The sequence below is a fragment of the Aulonocara stuartgranti genome, assembly GCF_965226115.1.
Source record: "Aulonocara stuartgranti genome assembly, chromosome: 6".
Classification (NCBI taxonomy): Eukaryota; Metazoa; Chordata; class Actinopteri; order Cichliformes; family Cichlidae; genus Aulonocara; species Aulonocara stuartgranti.
In genome coordinates this window covers 8,288,133-8,311,743 of record NC_138944.1, presented here as the reverse complement: position 1 = coordinate 8,311,743, position 23,611 = coordinate 8,288,133, and the positions used below count along the sequence as shown (strand labels likewise).

The window sequence follows — 23,611 nt, the reverse complement described above, 5'->3', positions numbered from 1 at the left end:
CAGCACCATATAGTAATGGACAGCTGGACTGAGTAAATCAGTCATAATGATAATCCAATGATAAAGAAAAGCTTAAAGAAACCAACAAAACACTAAAAACAAAAAAGGATGTCAAAACCAACATTTATTAGTTGAATACAAAAGAAAAGACAATGTAAACATTTTACAAAGTCAAAATTCACACAGTATGAACATGTTTCATTTTCAGTGGCATGTATGACACAAAAAAGAATAAAGACAAAGCTATTAAAATATTGAGTCTATATCCAGGTTAAACCACTTGGGTCATTTGTAATCTCTTAAGGCTTTGGTTATCATACTAAGATTTAATCACTTGCAGTTAAGGAATTTTGCTTTGGTGAGTTAATTTTTAAACAGTGTAATATGCTTAGTTAAACTAATAAAGCACAGCTTTATTCAATCTGCCTTAAACTGTACCCACTGAAACTTCCATATAGACATAAAATCCAAATATACAATGAAACAGAAAGCAATAGCTCTTAAGGCAACAGGGCTTATCATCTGTAACTCCAGCTCACATTTTCCTTCTGTAATAAATCTCAACCTGTGCATGCAGGTAAAGAGAGATAATTAAGAGTTTGTCACAAAATACAAAACAAAGAGTAATATTATAAAACCAATATAAATGAATCCGATTTGACAGTTAGATACAAATACACTGTTTATGTACAAATGAAATGGCACTGTAATTCCTCCTTTTGTTCTTTTAACTTGAGACACACACACACACACACACACAGAAAAATACACCCATGAATACAAACTGAGGCTTAGTCCATTGATTTGTAATCTTCATTAGACTTCTTGAGGAGTGTGAGCAGGTCCTGTGACATGAAATACGGCCTCTCCTGTGATCCATCATTGCGCTCCAGGTCCTCCACTGCAACATGGACAAGAGAGAGTTGAAGAACAATTTTCTCACACACACCAACACAGATCTGTAATCTATCTTTCTTTTATTTATGCATCGTCTATCTGCCGCCAGTTTTATCTTACAGCCCCCTAAGGTGTACTTAAGTAAATTGCTTTGAGTATTATCTAAATAGGTGGGGGGGGGGGGGGGGGGGGATCCTTTAAATACTCCTAAAAAACCCTGAATGACATGACTAAAAGGAAAAAAGGGGAAAAGGCACATTTAGGTTACAATGTATCGTTTATTTTAATGACTTTTCTCATTCCTTTCTTCATGTACCTCATCATGTATCTCTTAGTTCAAACTGTTCACAAGTAACTTCCACACAAAATTCAATAGCATGTGATTAAGGGTCACAATGTATACACGATGCCACTTCTTTTAAGGGCTCACAAGCTATAAATGGGAAACAATTGTGAAGAAAATGCTCTTAATAACAAAGAGAGAGATATTCTGATTTAAGTATCTAAAGCCCAACTGTAGATTTATTCAAGTGATAATTATTTTAAGAAGGAAGAAGAAGAGAAATTTATACAGACTGATTTTGGCATGTAAAATTTGTTGTTGTGTGCTTTAAAGGTGCTTTAAATCATTGCCAGGGATTTATTTCACATGAAAACTCACCTGCTTCAAAACACCAACCAAACTTGAAATTCTGAACTACTACGATTAAAATACAATCACCTTTAATCAAGATTGACACGCAGTGATGACGGAATGTCATCAGAAAATTTAGTGGAAAAACGACTTAGATTTTTCACAAAGTGACAAGAAAAAGGTACAAAAGCATCCAGAGACTTAAGATGTTAGTTAGCATTCAGAAGGTCATGTCAGTACCATGCAGTGCTTAAAGAGAGAGAGATTTAAGGGGAGGGACAGAGCAAGGCAGGAGGCATCAGTAAACAAACTGGGGGGTTCGTAGAGTCCGAGAGGTCACGATGGCTTCATCATGGCGACACAATCACAGCACTTACGTCAGTCCAAAATACCAAGGCAAGTAGGTGGAAAGACAATATATGGAACCCCTCTCTGCAAGGATCTCCACTTGACTGAAGCCAAAAAATACATAACAGATGTACACTACTGTATATGTACAAGTTCCATAGGGGAAAAAATCCAATATTCATACAGTATATCAAATATGTCTGTTAACATTTTGGCGTCAGCTGGTATTATTGTAAACAGTGAAAGAGATTTGATTGAGATGTGTTTGTTCTGACTGTAAACACGGTACTTAAGTGTATCTGTAGTGCATTTGTTAACAGCATTAAGACAACAAATATTAGTGACAGTAATCAGGCACAGGTTCAGCACTCACGATGTTCAACAGATCTTCACGATATAAAAACCAACACTGTTCTAAAACCAACACAAAGAGCGTTTTGTTTTTTTTCAAGCTACAGAGATGCACTGGGCTTTTGACCTGCTTCAAACCTTCAACCCTCTCCAGGTGGACATCCCTCCTATACTCACATAGCAAAGCAATCTGAAACTTTAGCTTGTTGTATGGCATACATTTAACAGGTCCATATCACAAAGGTATAGTTGCACATCTTTCATTCTTTATGCTCTATGAGATTTTCTGAGCCTCAGGTGCTTTGCAACATCTACTCCTGTGGTCCAGATGAAGGTTTTTCTTCCTTAGTCTCCTCTTTTTTCTCATTCTTTTCACCAGTCTCCTCTTTCTCTGCCTCCGCAGGTGCAGCGGACACCTCCTCCACCTTTTCCTCCGTTTTCAACTCCTGCTTTTCTGACATCTCTTTCACTTCTGGTTCTTCTTTCCTTTCAGTCTCATCTTCCAGACTGATCTTTTGTTCTTCCGTCTTCTCCTCTTTTGACTCGTCAGCATCTATCTTTGATTGCAAAGCCTGCTCCTCCTCATTTTCCCCCTTCAGCTTTGTCTGTTCTTTCAGCTGTATTTCTCCATCCTGCTGCTGAAGAGGTGTTTCCTCCTCCACTTTAACTTCGTCCACTTGTTTCGCAGCATCCGCCTGCTCAACACCATTGCGATCTTCCTCCACCGGCTTTGATTTGGAAAGGATATCATGCAGCTCAGGGGACATGAAGTAAGGCCTTTCAGAAGAGCCGTCATTTCTTTCCAAGTCCTCACCTTATAAGTGCATGGGTATGTTGTGTTTTTGAATGGGTTAATGGAAAATTAAGGGAAAATGAAAAGGTGAAAGAAAGGAACGTGTAGGGTTTAAAGTAAAGTGAAATTAATAGGAAAAATGAGACAAAGAGAAGAAAGGTCAGAAAACGGTTAGGAAGAAGACGAAACCAGCAGCTCACATTTAGACAGCTGTTTGTAAAAAAGGAAGAGAGGAAATGTGGATATTTGGCAAAAATTACTCACAGAAGCAGAGGAAAAGTGTGTCCACACACATAGCATACACACTGAAGAAGCCATGGGCGATGAGGTAGGATCCCACTACCACTGTCTAACAGGAGAAAGTCACACATGTCATTAAATGGCCACAGACAAACTGAAGACTAACACCAAACCTTATTAATATAATTGTGCCTACCAGTATTGGGACCCAATAGTAGTTGAGAGATGGAGCAGCCTGCTCTACAGCTTTGATTCTTCCGGAGAAGAAGAAGAAAGAGAAAATCCCTATGCAGGAAAAAGGTGAATTAGTAGATCTACACTAGAAAGGCAGATTTTTCTCTCTGCAGTTGGATCTAAAAATAAAATTAAAAAAAACTCTCTTACCAACAATGCCAACAATAAGGAGCTTCCCAAGGAACAGCAGGAAGTCGGTCACTTTATCTAAAACAGCCACCCTGTGCAGAATATGAGAGAGTGTTGAATTAAAACACGCTAAGAATAGCAAATAGTGAATAAAATATGAATATGAATGAAATCTCACCGAATAATGTTTCTCATGAGAAGGAAAAAGGCATCTCGAGCTGCGGTGCAGAAGTTTTTTCCATAGATTGCAATCTAGAGGAAAAAAATTTAAAAAGACGATCGTGAAGCGCTTTAACGGTTGAGACGGTCTGTCAGGCCGCTGTGTCCAGTTACAGGAACTCACCATGATGTACGCATTTCTGTTCAGGAACTTGATACATTTCTCCAGACACCAGAAGCAGCACTTCAAGCAGCTTAGCAGAAACTTAGCAAATTTGTTTTGAGCACCTTAGAAGCAGGAACAGTTTATGATAACATAAGAATCAAGTACTTTACATGCAAAACTTGCAGTTTGCATGTATATTTAACAGTCTGTATCAACAACGTAAATGCATATAAACACAGAGTTTAATTATAAGACAATAAACAGAGACCAAAAGGCAAATGTAACATGTTATAGCTCACCTTTTAACTTGTGATCCAGATACTCCAGAAGGACCCTGATAACTTGGACTAAAGACAGGATGAGAGAGCCAAAAGCCAGAGAGCCTGTGTGGTATCTAATCAGCACAAGGAAACAGAGGCTAGTTGTGAGCATCAGTCATTCTATCTTAGGGTAACAAAAGTTTAAACATTTTGGAGAAAACTTCCTGTCAGCGTTGTAGATATCTTACCATGTAAGCCTTTCAAGCTGCGCTAAAACAATTCTACAAATAAAAAAACTGTTATTATTAAAAATGTATTTTCTAACCTTAGGGCCCTTCCAAGAGAGGAGAAGATGGGGTAGGCAGGGATATCCTCAGGCTTCTTGAAGGCCCAGTAATATGATGCAAATGCACCCGACAGAGTGACTTGGCCCAAGGCCGTCACAAAGTTTGCACACCAAAAGAAAAGGAAGACGTTGTAGAACTGAAAGAGGATGAGGTATTTATGGTAGAGAGTCTCACCACCATAAAAAGCAAACAGGCACTCTGCATCTGGACACACAAGTGATGCATTGGAGGAGTTGAATGTCTTTGAACAAGAGAAAGAGAGAGAAGGGGCATATTGTAAGACATCTTTCGTTCTGTGATCTATGCTGCTGTGCAGGTAAACAGGTGCTTGTTTACAACCAATAACTTTGCCACCTTGCCACCTACAATATCTTTAGCAGGCTAATTTAACAGAACAGTGACATTTAGAAGCATACCTTGGGGTTACAGGTCTCTCGTGAGAATGGGCAGACAGAGGTGTTGAAAACTTTGTACACCTGCTCATTAGAGGTGGATAAGAAGCTGTTCAGACATGTCAAGGAGAAGAATGCAAAGTACATCCTTGCTTAAAAGTCATGCTATACCTGCTACCGTGATGAAAGGAGACAATTAGGTTCGGATTATCTTTGATTATCATAGACAACTGAAAGGATACACTGCAGTAATGGCCCAGTAAGCGATCACCACAGCCAGAAGGGCAAAGGTCAGCAGTGGGTAGAACAGCGATGACATAACGTGGCCAACAGCTCTGACAAAGAAAATGGTATACATTTTTTTTTAAAAACGTCATGTCAAAATTCACACAAAATTTGTTAAATGTGTCCAACACATTTTTTTTAATACATTTGTTCTAAGAGTGCAATACTGTATAGCAGGAGAGGTAAAGCTGATTTACAATGATGTTTTATTGCTAAGGAAACAAATGCAATTAATCTTTTAGCACCAGCAATGATTACAGCATTAACATATTATTGCCTAACACTTGCTGGGACAGAAATAGTTCATGCACATCTTATGAATGCATGTGCAATAGTCCACTGAGCTACATTTGGTCTTCGGGTTTGTCATACAGGAAATATCTGATTCTTAAGAAGTGACGTACTCTGCTACTTTTACCCACTGGTGGTTAATTTTGTCTGTTTTATCTCAGCTGTTTAACACTAGACAGGCGTACTCTAACATAACAGCTGGCAATTAAATTAATAAAACTCCATCTGATTTCTAGTCATGCCAGGCTAGAGACGAGATGTGCAACATTAAAGCTGCATACCATAAGATCAAAACAGCGAGGGATAATTCTCATCTGATCTACTGCTAACTTTTTAAATATGTGAGCACATCTGGTTACTTTTTAATTTTAACCAGGAGAACAGACCAGGGAGATCCTGGTGTAAATCACATTTCACACTGACCTGCTGGCCTCTTTGATGAGGGCAATGGCAATCATTATTCTCTTCCTGAGGAAGATGAGTAGCAGGATGATAATGAACTCCACAATAGCCAGGATAATCACTGCGAACAGAACACAACAGATTAATGGGATTTGTCAACTCTTCATCCACAGACATGCTAAACAATGAAAGTGTGTCTGTGCTTACTGAAAGCCAGCCAGGTCTGCCTGATCTGCAGGTAGACAGAGAAGTCCGTTTGCAGGCCCAGGTCACGGATGGTGACATCAGCACCAGGCTCACCCTTCAAGCTGGCAAACTCCATGTAACAGTGGAAAATGCCTAAAAATGGACAAGTTAATTGGCTGACCTTTTTTTCAGTCAGAACAATCTTTAACTTTGTCAGAAGCTAAGGACTTACCATAACCAATGACTAGGATAACCAAAATAATCATGATCCAGACCATGATGCCAGCCAAGAATCGCAGCAGGACGATGAAAATCAAGCTGACGACCATGGCTATCACCAGACCGCTGGACACATATTATGGTTAATGACTTGGTGATGAAGGTGTTCTGTCTATATATTCTGGTTTTATATCCTAATTTATAAGTTATGTAGTTCTGTGATTGAACATTTAGTCTATTACTGTGATAGCAGAGAGTAGGGAGACTTACAGTAATATCCAATGCCAAGAATGAGTGTAGTCCTCAAAGATTCTCATGGCAACCTGACGAGCTTCCACAGCTATATTTGACTTCCTGTAACAAAATGAAATGAGTCTAAAAACATGACCAATTATATCCTTAAACATTTAACTGTCATATTAGAAATATTATGTTTATTAGAGAACGGATGCTTAAAAAGAACCCCATGTTGTATAGAGCCCTAAAAGTCACAAAAGATAAGAAAAGGTTACTCAAAAAGTCAGAAATGGTCATGTAAACAAACTGATCTTCTTCTTCTTCAGCTTTTTCTTTCAGCTGCTCCCTTTACAGGTCACCACAGTGGATCTGCCCCCTATCTCTTCTGTCACACTAACCCTCTTCATATCATCCTTCATTACCTCCATTAACCTTGTTTGAGGCCTCTTCCTCTTTTCCTTCAACCTAGCAGCTCTATATTTGTCATCCTTTGCCCAATGAATCCACTGTCTCCTCTGCACATGTCCACATGAACCGATCAATTACTGAAATATATCATAAGCTCTCTGCTATTTTAACACATTTTCAGAAACATTTTGTCTTTTCAGTTTACCACCATTCTGCAGCTGTCTGTAAAAACTTACTAAAACAATGAAGAGGACTGTTTTGCCTGCTACACACGGCTAAACACTAACTTCATTTAGTAGTGTTGCCCTGACATGATATGACTTCAGAGTGACTACCCATAGGTTAAAAAGGTTTAAGAGACACAAGGCTTCCTCCAAAGGTTGACTGACCTTCATCAGAGGCTACAAGGATGTTTTGGGGTTTTGTTCAGTTATTTCTTGTTATATTTCACAGGACTTTGCTTTATTTTGTTCAAGGGAATTCCTTGTGTTGCTTTTGTGCACGGACTCAGTAGTTTTGGACCTTTCTCCTAACTATTGTCTGTACTGTTTGCTATGCTGATGAATCACTACCCTATGATCTCATGCTAGGTCATTTATGATCTGAATTTTGGATTTTACACCACTTCCAGTGTTCCAGTGATGTTAGTGCTACAGTTTTAACCTTTGAATATTTAACATTTAACATTAGCTGTCCAATAACCTTTTGTTAGCTTTGGACATCTATACCGAGGAACTAATAGACTAAGATTAAGAAAACAAGCATAGCTGTCACCAGACAAAATAATTAAGTTATAAATTTATATGAAATTTATATGAAAACATATCTGACATAATATGCCACATACAATTTAGTATTGGAGCATGAAGCTATCCAGCTCTAGGAAGCTGTCAGCTGCAAGAAAACAACAGGAAGTATTACTCATCATCTTCTTGAATAACATACAGGGAGCAATGAAAACCTCTCTGCAGTGAGAGCAGGAAGGAAAACAGTAACACAAGGACCTTCTGAGGTAAACACAAATAGAGCAGAACTGAAGCACACAGAGGCTTCAGCCAGGGTCACTGCAGTGAGATGTAAAGGGAGACTGATAAGCTGATATGCCTCATGTCTAGCATGATAAGTGCCAAGGTCATTGAAAACAAGCAATCATTCACTAAACAGCAGTTGGACAGGGCTGAAAGAGTCTTACGCTTACAGCTTAAGGCTGATATTGAATTAATAAATTAATCATCAAACTAGCTAATCAAACATTAAATTTAATGAACAAAGAAGAACAAATATGAAGGAAAAGTTTCACTTGGTCAAACTCATTTCACACACTTTGTTGTTTATGTTTTATGGGTTTAAGACAACATAAAATAGCAACATGCTGCACATACATGTTGCTATACAATGAAAAACACTCACTTTGATGCCTCCAGCACATCACTGGCATTGACAGTGCCACTATTTCCGTCATCGAAAGTCGTCTCGTTGCCCACCACCACAACACCACCTTTTAATGTTGCCAAAGCAGGAAGGCACCGGCGTGTGACTGTGGAGGGAGGGGTTTTATTAGTTTCACTTTCCTGCAGAAACAAAAGTCCTTTAAAACAGTTTAACACAGAGAATCTCACTTACAGGCTTTACTGGGCATCAGCATAGCTGGGCACAAGCCATCTTTAAGGATCTCTGGCGGACTCTGATAGAAAACAGTCAATTTACTTCACATTTAGCAGAACCCCTTGAAATGTGTACAATATGAATAATCTAATTTTTCAATGCTTACCAGTCCAGTGAAGTCCACTCCTTCCTTGCAGTATTTTTTGTAGTATTCCTGGTCATCTTTATTTCCTACCTTGGCTTTTATCAATGTAAGATGCCTATTAGGACAGCTTTCCACGCATAACTGCACACATGTAACAACAAAGACATTAACATTTAACCGCGTAACTTCAACACTTTACAGTAGACTGAGAACAACTTAAAATAAAGTGAGTAATGCTTCTGACCTGTGTGGTGGGACACTGAAACTCCAGCAGCACAAGAGGGCTGGCACATTTCAGGATGTTGAAGTAGAACAGAAGTGGTTTCTTCCTGTTGTGTCACAGTGAAATGACAATGTTATTAGGTCTTCATAGACGATAAGGATGCAGTCATTGTAATATAACTCTATGGTTTCTGAAGTCTTGATTTGAAGTCCTATTTTATCCATTGTCTTTTAGGGAACTTTATTTCTTCTACAACTGTGATCACCATCTTTTGTGGTTTGGTTTTGTTTCCTGGTCACCTGTTGGATTTCGCTATCGATTAGTGTATCTACAAAAGAATACCTATTTTTTTCCTCTGTACCAGAGGAAAAACCTCATCACAATGTTGCTAAGAATAATGTTTTTTTTCTGGCCTTTTTCAACTTTTATTTGATAGACACAGTGAAGAGAGGACAGGAAAGCAGGGGCAGAGAGAGTGGGGAAGACATGCGGGTTGGACTCGAACCCGGGCTGCCCGCCCGCTCAACACTTGTCAGAAGATTCAATAAACTCTCCAGTTAGAATTAGAATAGAAAATTTGATTTGATTTCTTGTAATTATTTCATAGTTCAGGCTGAGTAACATGCAATTAAAGTACCAGTATTTCCTCCAAACAAATCCTTTGGTGTGTGTTAGTAAAACAGGCCATATCACTTGTAAAATAACTGCATTTGCTGACTGCTACAGTGGCCTGTGTTGATCAAAGTGGCCACACAAGTAACTCTGAACATTTCTTAAACTGTTGTGACCACCTGCATTCATCATAAATAAATGTAAGCACTAAATAAAGAGTATGAGATTAAAGCAATTATTTTTATTGTTGTTATTATAGTATTATCATACTTAAGATCATCCAATTATAGAAGGTTTCCAAGAACACAAATGCTCTTTTACACTGTAACTTACTCCAGAGGTGTTCCAGCTTGTCCGCAGAACTGACCTCTGCTGTCTGTGGGATAAATGACTTTCCTGGGGTCCCCTTGAGACCAGGCTGCAAAGAGAACATCAGGAAGTAAAGAAATAAAATACCATCTTAAATTCCTCATGAGCACGCTCCTTTTATTTAATGCTTAAATAAAATAAACATCTTCTAATACATTTAGAAATTCAGATATATGAACATTTCTGAATTAAAGTCTGAGTTTAAAAAAGCTCCTGGTCTTAAATTAGACAACAGCCTCATGAAGGAGTTAAAAAGAAAGACTGAGAAAGTAGACCCACACAGTATTGTGACTTTAATGTGTAAACACCTTCCAGCTTTGACAGCATACACAGAGTGTGGGACAGACTGGCGTGATCCTCAGTGTAACTCATAACATAAAAATAAAACATGTTGCGTAACGCTTATCTATTTCAGCTAACTTTGGCTTCAGCTATATTTCCTTCCCACTGGGTGGTGTCTGAGACATTTCCTGGTTTTTCTAAGCTGCAATCTATTTATAAAGTCACTAATAAATTGCTAGATAAGTCCTGTGAGGTTGGGAATATGTGTTATAATTTAACAGTAAATGTACATTGTATGTTTTGCTTGAAAACCGATGGCCACTTATGTTGCTTTTCAAAGGTATTGGTTGTAGTGGGGGCTTGTGGTTGGGTGGAGGGAATGTAGCCGATGTGCAAGACTTCAAGTCGCAGATAATGCAAATAATTACTTTGTAAACAGATGTTGTAGTACGTGCAGTAATCAGTGTGCATGATGCACAATAAACAGGCAGGTGTTTTGACCTAAATAACTTTGCCAATGGTTGAATTTTCACAAATGTTTCCAAAATGCAAGTAGCTGGGAGCTGTTATTGGTAGTGTTACCTCTGTGGTGCCTAATGATGAGAAAACCTTTGGAAAAATCACTCTCACTTGTTTATTCTGGCTTCGAGCTCATAAGTAGCTTTCTGTCTCATCAAACCTCACAATGGAGGAGAGCTGCACAGAGATGTTGAACAGGATGTTTTACTTCCTTCTTTGAGGCAGTAGAATTACAACCAGTCAGAAACTATTTTATTTATAACTTGGCTTATGTAGACTGGCTACTGTAAAAACAGGCATTTTCACACGACTTGGACTACATGTTAATAAAGTTCATCTCACTCCACCCAAGGTAGTGCCTCACTTCCCACTTCTGATTAATAATATTAGACACCACCCATGCACAAATTTTGTATGGTAAAAAAACATAACAACCTAAATATAAATAATGCTCAGAACACACTATAGTGATGAGAGATCAGTCTTACCAATGATACCCACAGCAAAGTACCCCAGCAAGGCTAAGATGAAGAGTATACAGCAGAGGATATCTGTGCAGCCCCTGAGGAAAGAAAAGAGGAAGGGAAAGCAGGTGCAACATGTTGCCATTAAAGTCTGCTATATACAGCCGACAGCAAAAGATCACCAGTAATCAAAGCAGACGTCTCACCTGTTGTGGATCGGCCCTTTGAAGTTTGGATCAAACTTTCTGGACTCCCCTGTGGACGAAAACAGAACAACAGGTTTAGTAATGCCTGTTATTAGAAATTAGACTTCAAACAATGGCTTTCAGTCTGTTGATACTTGACAAAGGCTGCGGTGAATTGATCCCAAAATTAAACCTGGGGAAATGAAACCCGAGGTTTCCTTAATTTGTTCTCATTTCAGAGATATTTTTTGATTAATGGTCGTCTTTTAAAATGTAAACCACAACCACAGCTGAGAGCGGCCAGAGACAGAGGTGATATTGCCATCCTGAAATATGACAAATTAATTGTTAAACCGAGGTCACAGAACGCCGGAATTAATATTTAGACTTCAGCAATGTTGCCATTTGTAGCTGTTGAGATCGATCGGTCTGCAAATGTTGGATCCTATACTTATTCCCGGATTCTCCGGTAAAGATTTTTCAGTGGCTCATGTCAATATTTGTAGCCTTAAATATAAGGTTCAGGAAATTCAGTCACTGTTGTCAACAAATACGATAAGTGTGCTGGCTATTTCCGAGACACATTTAGATGCTGCCTTTGAGAATAATAAATTTGAAATAAACGGTTATAAGTTGTATAGGAAGGACAGAAACAGATTTGGAGGGGGCGTAGCCCTATACATTAATGATAATATGGCAAGCAAACTACGTATGGACTTAATGTTTAACGACCTGGAAATTGTGTGGGTTCAGTTACACCCGCTCTATGGCAGGCCTGTATTAGCAGGTTGCTGCTATAGACCCCCAAGTAGTAATATGTTGTATGTAAAACGAATTTGTAAAATGCTGGAAAGAGTAACTGAGGAAAACAAAGACATGTTCTTATTAGGAGACTTTAATATAAATTGGTCAGCTCCTTCTTGTCCTTTAAGGAAAAAGATAAGTTCATCAGCGTCGGCCTGTTGCCTGTCTCAGATGATCACCATTCCCACCCGGGTCACGGTCAACGCAGGAGGTCATAGGTCATCATATATATACTGATCATATTGATCATATATATACAAATGTTCCTGAGCATTGCTCTAATATTGTTTCTATTCCAGTTGGTTATAGTGACCATAATCTTGTAGGTTTGACCAAGAAAATGAAACCACTGAAAACTGCACAAAAGATTATTTTTCATAGATCATACAAAAATTTTAATGCAGATAAGTATATTAATGACGTAAAAGAAATTCACTGGACTGACATCTGCCTCGAGAGTGACCCTGATATGGCATTATCTATGTTTATTGAAAACTTTTGCTACCTGGCTGACAAACATGCCCCCTTAAAAAGATTTACTGTTAAAAAGAACTACGCACCTTGGTTAGATAATGAACTTAAGGTTGCAATGTCAGAAAGGGATATAGCAAAAGCAAAAGCACATAAGTCTGTCAGTCCACAAGAGTGGGCAAGATATCGCGAGTTAAGAAATCAAGTAACTAAATTGAATAGGCGCAAGAAGAAAGAATATTATCAACTTAAGCTCAAGGAGGCCAATAAGGACAGCAAAAAGGTGTGGAAAGTTTTAAATAATATAATGGGTAGAGATCTTGCTCCGGTGATGTCTCACATCTACACGGGTGGTACATTTATAAGTAAAGCTAAGGACATAGCCAATTATTTTGTGAATTATTACAGCAATAAAATAACAAATTTAAAATCTAATATGAGCAGAGGTGATCCCACCTTATCACGTCGTCTTATACAGGATGTTATCATGAATAATAAGCAATGCCGATTTAAGTTTGAGGCAGTGAATGTAGAGATGGTAGAGCGCTTATTGATATCACTTCCTGACGATACATCCTCCGGCTCTGATAACATAGACAGTAAACTGCTCAAAGTTGCAGCCAAGTTTGTGTCCCTTCCTATATGTCACATATTTAATAGATCTTTGGCATGCAGCTTATTTCCATTGCAGTGGAAAGAATCGAAAATAATTCCCATTCCTAAAAACAAGAATGACGTTTTTAATGGTGTCAATAGCAGACCTATTAGTCTACTCCCCGTTCTAAGTAAAATTATGGAGAGGATTGTCTATGAACAAATTCAACATTACCTAACAGAAAATCAGTTACTCACTCAGTTTCAACATGCCTACAAACCTGGTTATTCCACCAGTTCAGCTCTCATTCACATGACAGATAACTGGTACAAATATCTAGATAATGGGAATTTGGCCGGGGTGGTATTTTTGGATTTTAGTGCTGCATTTGATTTGATAAATCATGATCTTTTGATAGATAAACTAAAATGTTATGGATTTTCACCAGCTGCTTTGTGCTGGATGGAAAGTTATTTGTCTGGAAGAAGGCAAAAGGTTTATTATAATGGTTATTTCTCGGAGGGCTGTTATATGAACTGTGGTCTACCCCAAGGCAGCTGCCTCAGTCCACTTCTCTACTCAGTCTTTACAAATGATTTGCCGTATGTCCTGGATAAATCTCATCTTGTAATGTATGCTGATGATTGCACCATGTTTTATTCAGCCAGTAGCCACTCTGAATTGACAAGCGTATTACAACTAGATTTGCTGAACGTGTTTGATTGGATAAGTAAAAACAACATGATTTTAAACGTGTCGAAATCCAAAGCCATGTTAACAGGAAGTAGAGTACGCTTAGTCAACAGCCCACAACTAAATCTTTCAACTAACCACAATTTAGTAACTCCTCGAGTTAAAAGTAACTTTTTGAAAAACTGTTATATTTAGAGCATCTTTTCAGTGGAATAAGTTGCCTTATGCAATTAGAGAATTGGCTTCTATTCATAATTTTAAAAATCACCTAAAAGCCTATTTAGGCAGTTTTTAATTTATTTGTAAAAATTGTAGAGGGTAATGTCACTTGTAATGGAAATTGCGTATTTTGTTTGAGTGTTTTGTTTTTTGTTTTTTGTTTGTTTTTTTTTATATAATTTTTAATATTCACATGTTTACATTTTCAGAATTGTAAAACCTTATTGTGGATGTAAAAGCCAAATTATGTGGACAATTTGCATCCAACTCATTGTGTAACATTTTATTTGGTGGTATTTGATGGTTTGGGCCCCAGGAAGACTAGCAACCACTGTTGTGGAAGCTAATGGGGTTCCTTATAAATAAACAAATAAACATATGCTGAAAGAAGTGGAGCACAGTGGGGCAGTGGTTAACTCTGTTCCCTCACAGCAAAAAAAAAAAAAAAGATCCTGCTTTCAAAGCTGGCGGCCTGGGGCTTTTCTGTGTGGAGTTCATGTTCTCCCTGTGTTTGAACTGATTTTCTCGGGGTACCTTGGCTTTCTCCCACAGTCCAAATCACATGTTTGTGGTTCGGTTAACTGGTGATTCTAAAGTTGGTGTAGGTGTAAATGTGAGTGTGAATGGCTGTTTGTCTTTCTGTGTTATCCCTGCACTGGACTGGTGACCCGATGGATGAATGGACAACAGTCAGGTCGGCTCTGACACTGACCGGTCAGCTATCTGAGACAGACACATGTCGAAAGATCTGGGAGATACAGCTCAATATAAATTCACAGTATAACAGTGTACTTGTACAACATTACGTTTATGGGATACACTGTCTATATTAATCATACAATTTTAACAACTTTTAAGGGCATGGTTATTTTTTTAATTTAAATTTTCTTGGAATTTATTTTGATAAGGGGCAGAACAACTACACCAAACATGTATTAAAAGTTAACAACACAGGTATACAATTACATTGTTGGGCTTTGCTTTTGGATTGTGAATAAAGTATATAAGATACATTTTTGTATTACAGAAAAATAATATATAATTTACAGCTATTTTGAGAGTCCATAATGATTTTTCATAAATATTTTATGGTCTTCACCAAGACTCCCGTCTTTCCATTTGCCTCCCATTCCCTGTGTTTCTTGTCCCCTGTGTACGTCTCTGTGTTTGTGAGTTTGCCTCGCCCATGTGGGTGAGGCACCTCAACAACTTGCACATCTGCATCCCATCATTCATCGGCCTCTTCAGCTACCCAGGAGTTTCACTCAGATTTCTATGCCATAATGTTTGGCAGCAGAAAATCTTTGGCCCGCTTAGATGTGTTTAGTTCTGTCAATGTGATTTTTAAATGGGACCTAATATAATTTCCCCTTTTTTTCTGTAAAATAGTACATACTGCATTACTACTACTTTATTAATAGGTAAGGGAGCTTGTTTCTTCGAAAGGAAAAACAAAGGGTATGCCTCAAGACTAAGATAAAAAATTATAAATAAACATTATTTGAAGCAATGAATCATGCAAAGCTACTCTAATAAAGTGCATAACATAGGCAGCTGGGAATATGTCAAGATTTATCCTCCTTTCTTGGCTTATTAGTTTAACAGCTCACATGCCTCCTTCTTCTGCAAAACTCCATCCTAACCTTCAACAGCCAGCCTGAGTCACAGGTCATTATTTTTCACATTTAACAATTGACCCCTTTTAACCTTCATTGCTGTGTCTTGTCTTCATATTTCATTTTTGCTGAAAGCATAGAATTAAAAACTCCCGGTGAAGCAAAAATGTTGGACAGTGTTGTTTCTCAGTAATTTGTATCTGCTGCATCTAATGTTTAAAATAATACCAGATTGATTATATGGGTCTTGGACTGCTGACTGGAAAATAAGCAACCTGATTGCTCTGACAGCTTTGGCATCAAATATGCAAAAAATCAGGAAAGGGCCTTTTTTTTTTATTTTTTTAAATATAGCACTATCTATGACTGACATAGCATATGTCATAATTGTAATGAAAAAAGTTTCCTCTTTTATGTAACACGTCTGTCTAAGTGTTCAGTAAAGCTGCTCAACACTTTTTTGGGCTTATGGTAAAAACACTTTATGACAGGCCCGCCCTTTCAATAATGGAGTCATGTTGCACATCCTCCCTCTTTGTCTCTCACCACATTTCCTGTCTGTATCTGTGGTGTCTACTATGGAAATGCAAAAGAAGAAAGAAAAGAAAGAACCAAAAACAAAAGAGAGAAAAAGAGAAAGACGTAAGCTGCTTTACATATGCAGCTTTTGGTACATTTTTACACGAAAATAAATAAGTGAAATAAATAAATGAAATTTGGATAATAAGAAAAAATTAGGCATTCAAAATATAGCTGTCACTGCCTCTGTGTTTAAACCAAAGTGAAACTAGCTACGAAATAATAGTCACTACATTTACTACACATTTACAGGTAGGCTGCAGGCCAAAGTGTTGCAGAAAATGCTTTGATCTGGAATGTATATATGTGTACAAGGGAGTATTTCATTAGAGTGACTTCATGTAGTGACTTCTACAGAACAAAAGGATTCTTCTGCCTGACCGTCATGCCTAGCAACCCACAAAATGGCTCCCCGGTGACAGTGGGAGCCCCCTGTGGACATCGCCAGCCGCCATGGAAACACCTCATACTCAACGGGGGAGAGAAGCATAAACCAAACCCACGTTGGTTACAGTGAAACGAAGCCAAAAGTGCAAGCCAACGTTTTTGAGAATCAGTGAGAAAAGACTTCTCACTAATAAACACAAGCTACATCCTGTTAAAATATGAACTGATGTCAGACTCTGTGATGTGTCACACATGACCTATTACTGTCAGCGTCAACCTGGCCTACTACTTTCTCCTAAAATCTATAGTTGAGCAGTTTTTAACATTTTTTTAAAAACAGATACTTTTATTAAAGGATCTATAGCACAAACAATGGGCCGAGCACTAGAGCCAGCCCCATCTGTTTCTTCTAACTGCATTACACTTACCGAGGAAACAATACACTCTCCCTTGCACATACGCACACATATAGAACTTAAACATACGTGCTCTCCTCACACAATGGAGGAACGACCAAAAAGCGTCACGTTGTCTGAGACAAACTATGCTTATTAGCAGTGAAGCAGCACATTAGCCATCACAATTAGAGGACTGTGAGCCATTACTCAACTATCTCACAAGTCTATCAAAAAGACGTTCAGTCACAGTTATGTAAGAAATGCAGGCTTGCGAATTACCTTTTCCATCATATTTTGTCATTCCGGTGCTGTTTTGCTCTCAGTTTGTGTCACGGATGGTTTTACAGATACGTCTCAGTGTTCTGTGTTCTGTTGTTGTTTCTTTAAAGGTCCTTCCTGTATAACAGTGCTTGCGTGTCCTCTAGCTTCTTACTCTTCACTTCCTTATTTTAGATTTCAAAGCTCTGCCTTCACCTCCAATTCCCTCTTTTACTCTGTGGGTTTCCTCCTTGCAAAAGCTGCATCAGCCCAATTGCAGCAAAGAAGTATCGATGGAAAAATTGAGACAGGATATCGAAATAAACAGAGACTTGTGGCACCTGATAACTGCCAAAGCTGCCAAAAACATGAACTAAAAACTAAAATGTGCCAGTTTTATACATCTTGCTGCAGAGAGTGTTTGCTTCAGTTGTGGGTGCTTGTTCTCACATCAAAACAGTCTTTAACCCCAACACATAATGGTTATTTCAGACTTCAGCTCAGTTCACTGAATCAACAAGATAAGCTGTGTTTTACAGAGTGTGCCTGCATGTGCTGCAGCTGCACTGCCACCTGTAAAAAAAAATTTCTCACCCCTGAGCTACTGTGTCGTTTGTTCTTAAAATTTTAGCCGACTTGCCCTCTTTCTGTTTCCTCGGCGTCCTGTTTTGTTTTATCAGCTTGTTACCTCATTCTGAGTGCACCCACCTCTCAGTGGTTTCAAACGGAACAATGAACAAAGCCATCATAACCACAGTCATCCAATGGCAAATGTTGATGCATTGCGCATGTCTGACATATACACAGCAATGAGCTGATAAGCACATCAGAGATAACGCCATCCCACTCTGGTGGCACATGACCACCTCTGCTGGCATGTGACAGATTACAGTGGAAAAACATTCTCAGTGCAACATTATGAAAACAGTTTCAGAATCACATAATGAAACAATGTTTCATCTCAGACCTCAAATACACACTCAGTGTTGGATTGTAACAGTGTGGGAACATTTTATGAACTGAAACGTGACAACATTCTTTAAACACTCTCAGAATGGTGCAGTTAGAACATAAAGTCTTAGCTAAACTATTAATTTCACAGGAAGTTTATCTGAAATTTAAAAAAAACCCTAAAACATTCTCAGTACATTTGATTACATTTTTTTCTTCATAAATAGCTATATAATGGTAAAATACACTAATAAAATAAAATAATAAAATAAAATAATGGTAAAACTTAAAAAAAAAAAAAAACAAAAAAAAAAAAACCACTAGTTGAGTTCCTGGGGTTACAGGTTAATGAATCAACCTAACCACCGGTGGTGCAACGTGTGCAACGTGTGAACACTTGTGGTTGTTCCAAAGCAAAGAGGTTCTCAGTTCAAAGCCGATGGCCGGATGGAGTTTTAGTGCATTGAATTTACACATTCTGAGACTCGGGCACAGCTTCCCATGTGATCATGTGCTGGGTCACTTTAAACATGTTTGCTGTTTTGTTTTGTGTCTAACTTACTTTTAGTCTAGTCTTAACTTGAGACTTGAAATATCTCAGTCTTTTAAAAATGAGAGGAAACTTGACAAAAAGAGGATGAAAAGAAACAGACAAACAAAGTGGCAGGCTTAAAAAGCATCTACAGCAGATGCACACTATCTGAAGGTCATGTCTTTAAGAATTAGCCAAAAATCGAGTAAAGACCTGACACAAAACCCGAGAGATGTATCTGCCCCTGAGCTATTTTAAGTAATTACAAGAATGCAGGTATAAGAGAGTTCAGAGTGCGCTGAAGAATAAAAGCCATCATGTCAAATATTAACTTTCAAACCTATGAGAATAGTGCAAGTTCTGTTTTTGCCTTACATACTGTATCCCTATGAATGTTTGCAGATGTTTTGATAATTTGCTACACCCATTTCTCATTTTTCTAGCAAAATATAAACAAATGAAGGGTGACTTTAGCCTTGGGCACAATATTGTATCTTGGCCTCTTCTGCAAATAGACATGACCACAAAAATCAGCCTTGTTCTTATGAATCAAGCATTTTAACCTGTATTAGCACTGACGTACATCGATGTTTTTTTAAGAACAGTAGTAGTAGATTCGCTTTTTCTCTTCAAACAAAATGAGTAGGGGCCACTGGGGACATAATTTTGAATGATCTACACATACGTAGCACCTTTTGAACCTTTATTAGGATCTACAACCCACTTTACAGTGTGTTTCTCATTCATAAATTTACCAATGATAGCAGAGCCGCTAAGCCATAGCACCTGAATGGAACAGAGCTCAAACTACCAAACTGTTATAAAGCTATTGGTGTAAGAATATTTATTCTGGGCAAGAATACTGTAAAAGAAGAGTTGCAATAAATAAATAAATAACAGAGTGCTTAGATATTTCTTCTCCAGCATTTATTATTGTTGCTTTTTAGTTTTACCCCACACAGTCTGCCATCACTACTAAGTTTCCTCTGTCTCTCTTCTGAAGATAAACATTAAGAGATTCTCCCTTCAGCCTTTCATTTGTAGGGCCATCTGTGAATGTGAGACACAGCTCCATTAGAGCTGGAGGAACAGGCGGCTCTTTGCCTGTTTTGTCCATAAAACAATCTCTGATTGTGCTGAAAAGCATGCGAGCAGATTTGTTCTTCTTGTTGTTGTGTTCAGGCTGCCAAATATCGTGTAAGTCGTCTTGTTCGTTTATGTAATTGGCAAAATGTTCACTGATGTCAGTCTGCCACCTTAAACACATTTTTTAAAAGGTTAAAAATACATACATATATTTTTTTCACTTTGGTAACCGGATGTCCTCAGGTACTTCATTACACAGAACCTAGGCTGTGAAAATGTATAAGGCCCTTCAGATCTCAGGTTCAGGTCAGTAACGGGTTAAAAGTATCTGCCAATGATCCAGCCTTTAGTTGTATAGTACTGTGTGTGACTCTGCGTGTATTTGTTTGTGTGCGTGTATGTGTGCGTGTTTAAGGGAGAGATGATGTCATGACTGATGATGTGCTAATGGGCCCAAAGGGGTTATCAGATGAACCTTTCCCTGCCTACCTTAATGGGATAGTGGCTACTGTGGTTGTGCATGATTGTATGTACACTCACAGACTGCATACACAAGGAGACATTCTGAATATATCTCGTCACAAGAGTGCTTATCCCTGAATTTTTTATCTTTATATTCCAGGCACGCAGATTCATTGAACATCATTACAATACAGGACAGAAGCCACTCTGTGTAAAACTGTTCCTGTACTGTGCCAAGCAGCTGTAACTGCTTCAAATACTCCTCCTGAAGCCACTAATGAGGTCAGTGGAACAAGGAAACATACTAAAGTCTTTTTAAAGGAGATACATAAATCTGTCATCCACTGGCTTTGATCACTGTCTCTTGTTACTCCTCAGAGTCGCTACTTTTCACATCAAGAAAAAGCAGATTTTCTAAAACCAACTAAATCAATGATCGTCAAAAATGACGAATATCGTCAGCGGCATCTCTGTCTGTGTACAGAGCTGTATGTGTGTGTGTGTGTGTTTGTGTTTATTTCCCAGCTTGATATTGACTGAAAATCACTTTCCTAAATCTGTTGAGTGGGTAGTACAGACAAGGCTGAACACAGGCGAGGCAGAGCGGGTTGTGGCCTGCCTGCAAGCACGCACACTTTCGTAGACATGGAGGAAATGTGGCAATAGTAGTAAGAAGCCAGTGACTGCTTACAGTTTAAACTGAAACTCCAAATAAAAACTCATGTTTAAGGAGCTGAAATGTGTATTGTACATTGGTGTCGTATAAACCTTTATCTTGAGTTTAAAGGGCTTATGGTCTTTGACCCTTGAGTCATGGGAGAGGGCAGTTGAGGAAAACAGATCACTGTATAGCAACAGGAAAACCACAAGGAAATGGCCCACTATGGGAGTTGACTGGAGAAGATGTGGATTTAACATTTCAATTTGCATTGTGAAATAAGGAATAGCTCAATAGTAAGGCAGTATTAGGGCAGTTTTCCCAATGCATGAGGATTGTGGTTTGGTTTTTAGCCTTCTAAGAACAACCTTTCATGTAATAATGTAGACATGGAGTATTAAAGAAAGAATAACAGTGGTTACAAAAACTTCATGACTCAACAGTCCATATGAATAACAACCCTGCCCAGACCACGCCAGGCTGCTGTGGGCTGCTAACTTGGTGGTGGTGGAAAAAATGCATGTGTGGCACATAATAATCTGCAATGAGTCATACGTTTGACTGACATAGAAGATTATTTTTCCACACTAAGTGTACGAAAATGTAATAAATAGACAAAAGCTGTGAACATCTGTGAAATGTATGTGTTTGCAAAAGGCTGTGTGCATCTGTGGATGAAGCAGCCATATGTCAATCTACAAAATACCAAATGGTTATGGAGCCCAAGAGACAGCATATGTGCTCTCCTTCTCCACTCTGCTCTGTTTCTGTGTGTTCCTGCAGTACAGAATCGCCTCCATATAAAGCCTAATAGGGAAAAACCCGGCAACCTAGTTCTGTTTATTACCCCTAATTAACCGAAAGAGCAATAATTAACTACCTTTAGTTTTTGTTCGATTTTTTTTTTTTTAGCTATATTTAGTTTGTTATACAGGCTGTAATTTAATGACAAATAAACGACTCGTTTAGAGTACGCATTCTACACCCGCTGTGCAATGCAAACTGAATAATTAAATGCAACTTAAAGGGCGTTTTCTCAGAGTTTAAAGATAAATCGGGAAAAAAAAATAGTCCGGTTGCTGAAGATGTGGATATCTCCAGATCTGCATGACACTCATGAGGTCCACACCCATCCATCCATTGCAGTCATTGTTTCCATTTCTTCCCCCGTTTAAAGAAAAAAGAAAGAAAGATCGAAGAGAAAGCCGTAAAACAAACTGTTCTTACCGTATTTGGGGTCCGGGTTTTTCTCCTCCATCTCCATTCTCACGCACTGCTGCTTGCTGCTGACCAGACCTAACCCAGGACAGTTTCCATGGAAATGTCGAGGCAAAAAAACATCAATAACAGTGACCGACTGCAACAGCCACACAGCAGACTGAAGACGGAGACCACCCCAAGCCAAATTGGAGCAAAGCGCATTCCAGTCTAACGGAAAGGAGAGCCAGCCAATGAGAGACCGGGGCCTGCTGACCGACAGCTGCTGCAGCCACTCAGGATTACCCTGACGAGGACAAAGGCTGTGCAATGGAATGTGTAGAATTTAAAGACCAAATGTGCTTTTAAAGAACATAACGCATTCAGAAAGATTATTGCATAATACGGTAATTATTTTAAGTTATTTATTTTGTCTAAACATCATTACGTCGTTTGCTGAGAATCGAAGAGAACTACTTCCCAAAGAAGACTCATACAAAGAGCACGGTGATGAAAAATACATTTTTGTCAAATTTACCTCAAATTAATGAAACTTTCCGCCCCATAAAAATGAAATTTTATTGGCAATCTTCTCTTCAAAAGAAAAAGTATCAACTGGGATTCTGCCACCGAGAGAAAATCCAAATTTGTCAATACAGTCCCCTCAGTCTCTGTGTTTACAAGTAAACGTGGCTTAAATGTGCAAATCTCTGAGGCTCTATGAAGAGAAAATTCTCTTTAACCTATGTATTTTGTATCATTGCTAGTAAGTGATTCTTCTTCCACCAGCACAGTCGTGTAGTCTGAGAAATGATGTTTTACTAAGAAATAAGTAAGATAATTATTACCATTTACTGACTCATAACATGGGAGACTCAAGCTTATAGAAAAGTGGAGTAGGAAACTCATGCATACCAAGAAGATACTATGACCTGGAGACATATTTTCATCAGAAGGGTAAAGGGAGAAGGGCATCACTGGCAAAACTGCTGGCCTGCTGTTTCTTTGCTCCACGCGGGAGGTATTGACATTACAGATATGCTGTGTTACACAAAACCAATTTTCACATTCTTGGAAAGATTAATTAATGATTGACAGACGAACAGTTTGGAAAGACTGTAATGCATCTTCACATTGCATAATAGGCTCCAGCCTTTGGTTCCAAAAGTGTCATGTAAAGGTTTGCCAGGAAAACAATAAATAATTAAAGCGTTTGGCACGTTATCAGGTTACTTATGAAAAGCGTGAGGATGTTTTTTATTGCTTTTTAGTACAATATGCCAAACAAATAAACTGTGACATACAACATTTTACAAAGCTCAC

The 23,611-nt window shown here is 38.4% G+C and overlaps 1 protein-coding gene across 2 annotated transcripts; it reads right to left on the bottom strand.

Annotated features, from left to right (window-relative positions):
- Positions 1 to 106: 106 nt before the first annotated feature.
- Positions 107 to 22,510, bottom strand: slc44a2 (solute carrier family 44 member 2 (CTL2 blood group)). 2 transcript variants are annotated; one of them, XM_082537479.1, is made up of 22 exons: positions 22,319 to 22,507; positions 11,404 to 11,452; positions 11,222 to 11,295; positions 9,897 to 9,981; positions 8,973 to 9,057; positions 8,750 to 8,869; positions 8,602 to 8,662; positions 8,389 to 8,515; positions 6,604 to 6,687; positions 6,347 to 6,459; positions 6,136 to 6,267; positions 5,950 to 6,049; positions 5,193 to 5,285; positions 4,975 to 5,059; positions 4,537 to 4,799; positions 4,251 to 4,345; positions 3,970 to 4,073; positions 3,805 to 3,878; positions 3,648 to 3,718; positions 3,460 to 3,548; positions 3,288 to 3,372; positions 107 to 901 (listed from the first exon to the last, which is right to left on the bottom strand). In XM_082537479.1, the coding sequence occupies exons 1-22, from the start codon at positions 22,353 to 22,355 to the stop codon at positions 792 to 794; spliced, it is 2,136 nt and encodes a 711-aa protein (XP_082393605.1). In that variant the 5' UTR covers positions 22,356 to 22,507; the 3' UTR covers positions 107 to 791. The 2 variants fall into 2 exon arrangements, with proteins under 2 accessions (XP_082393605.1, XP_082393604.1); XM_082537478.1 differs by lacking the exon at positions 107 to 901 and adding an exon at positions 2,491 to 3,044 and having other exon boundaries at positions 22,319 to 22,510.
- Between the last annotated feature and the right edge of the window lie 1,101 nt (positions 22,511 to 23,611).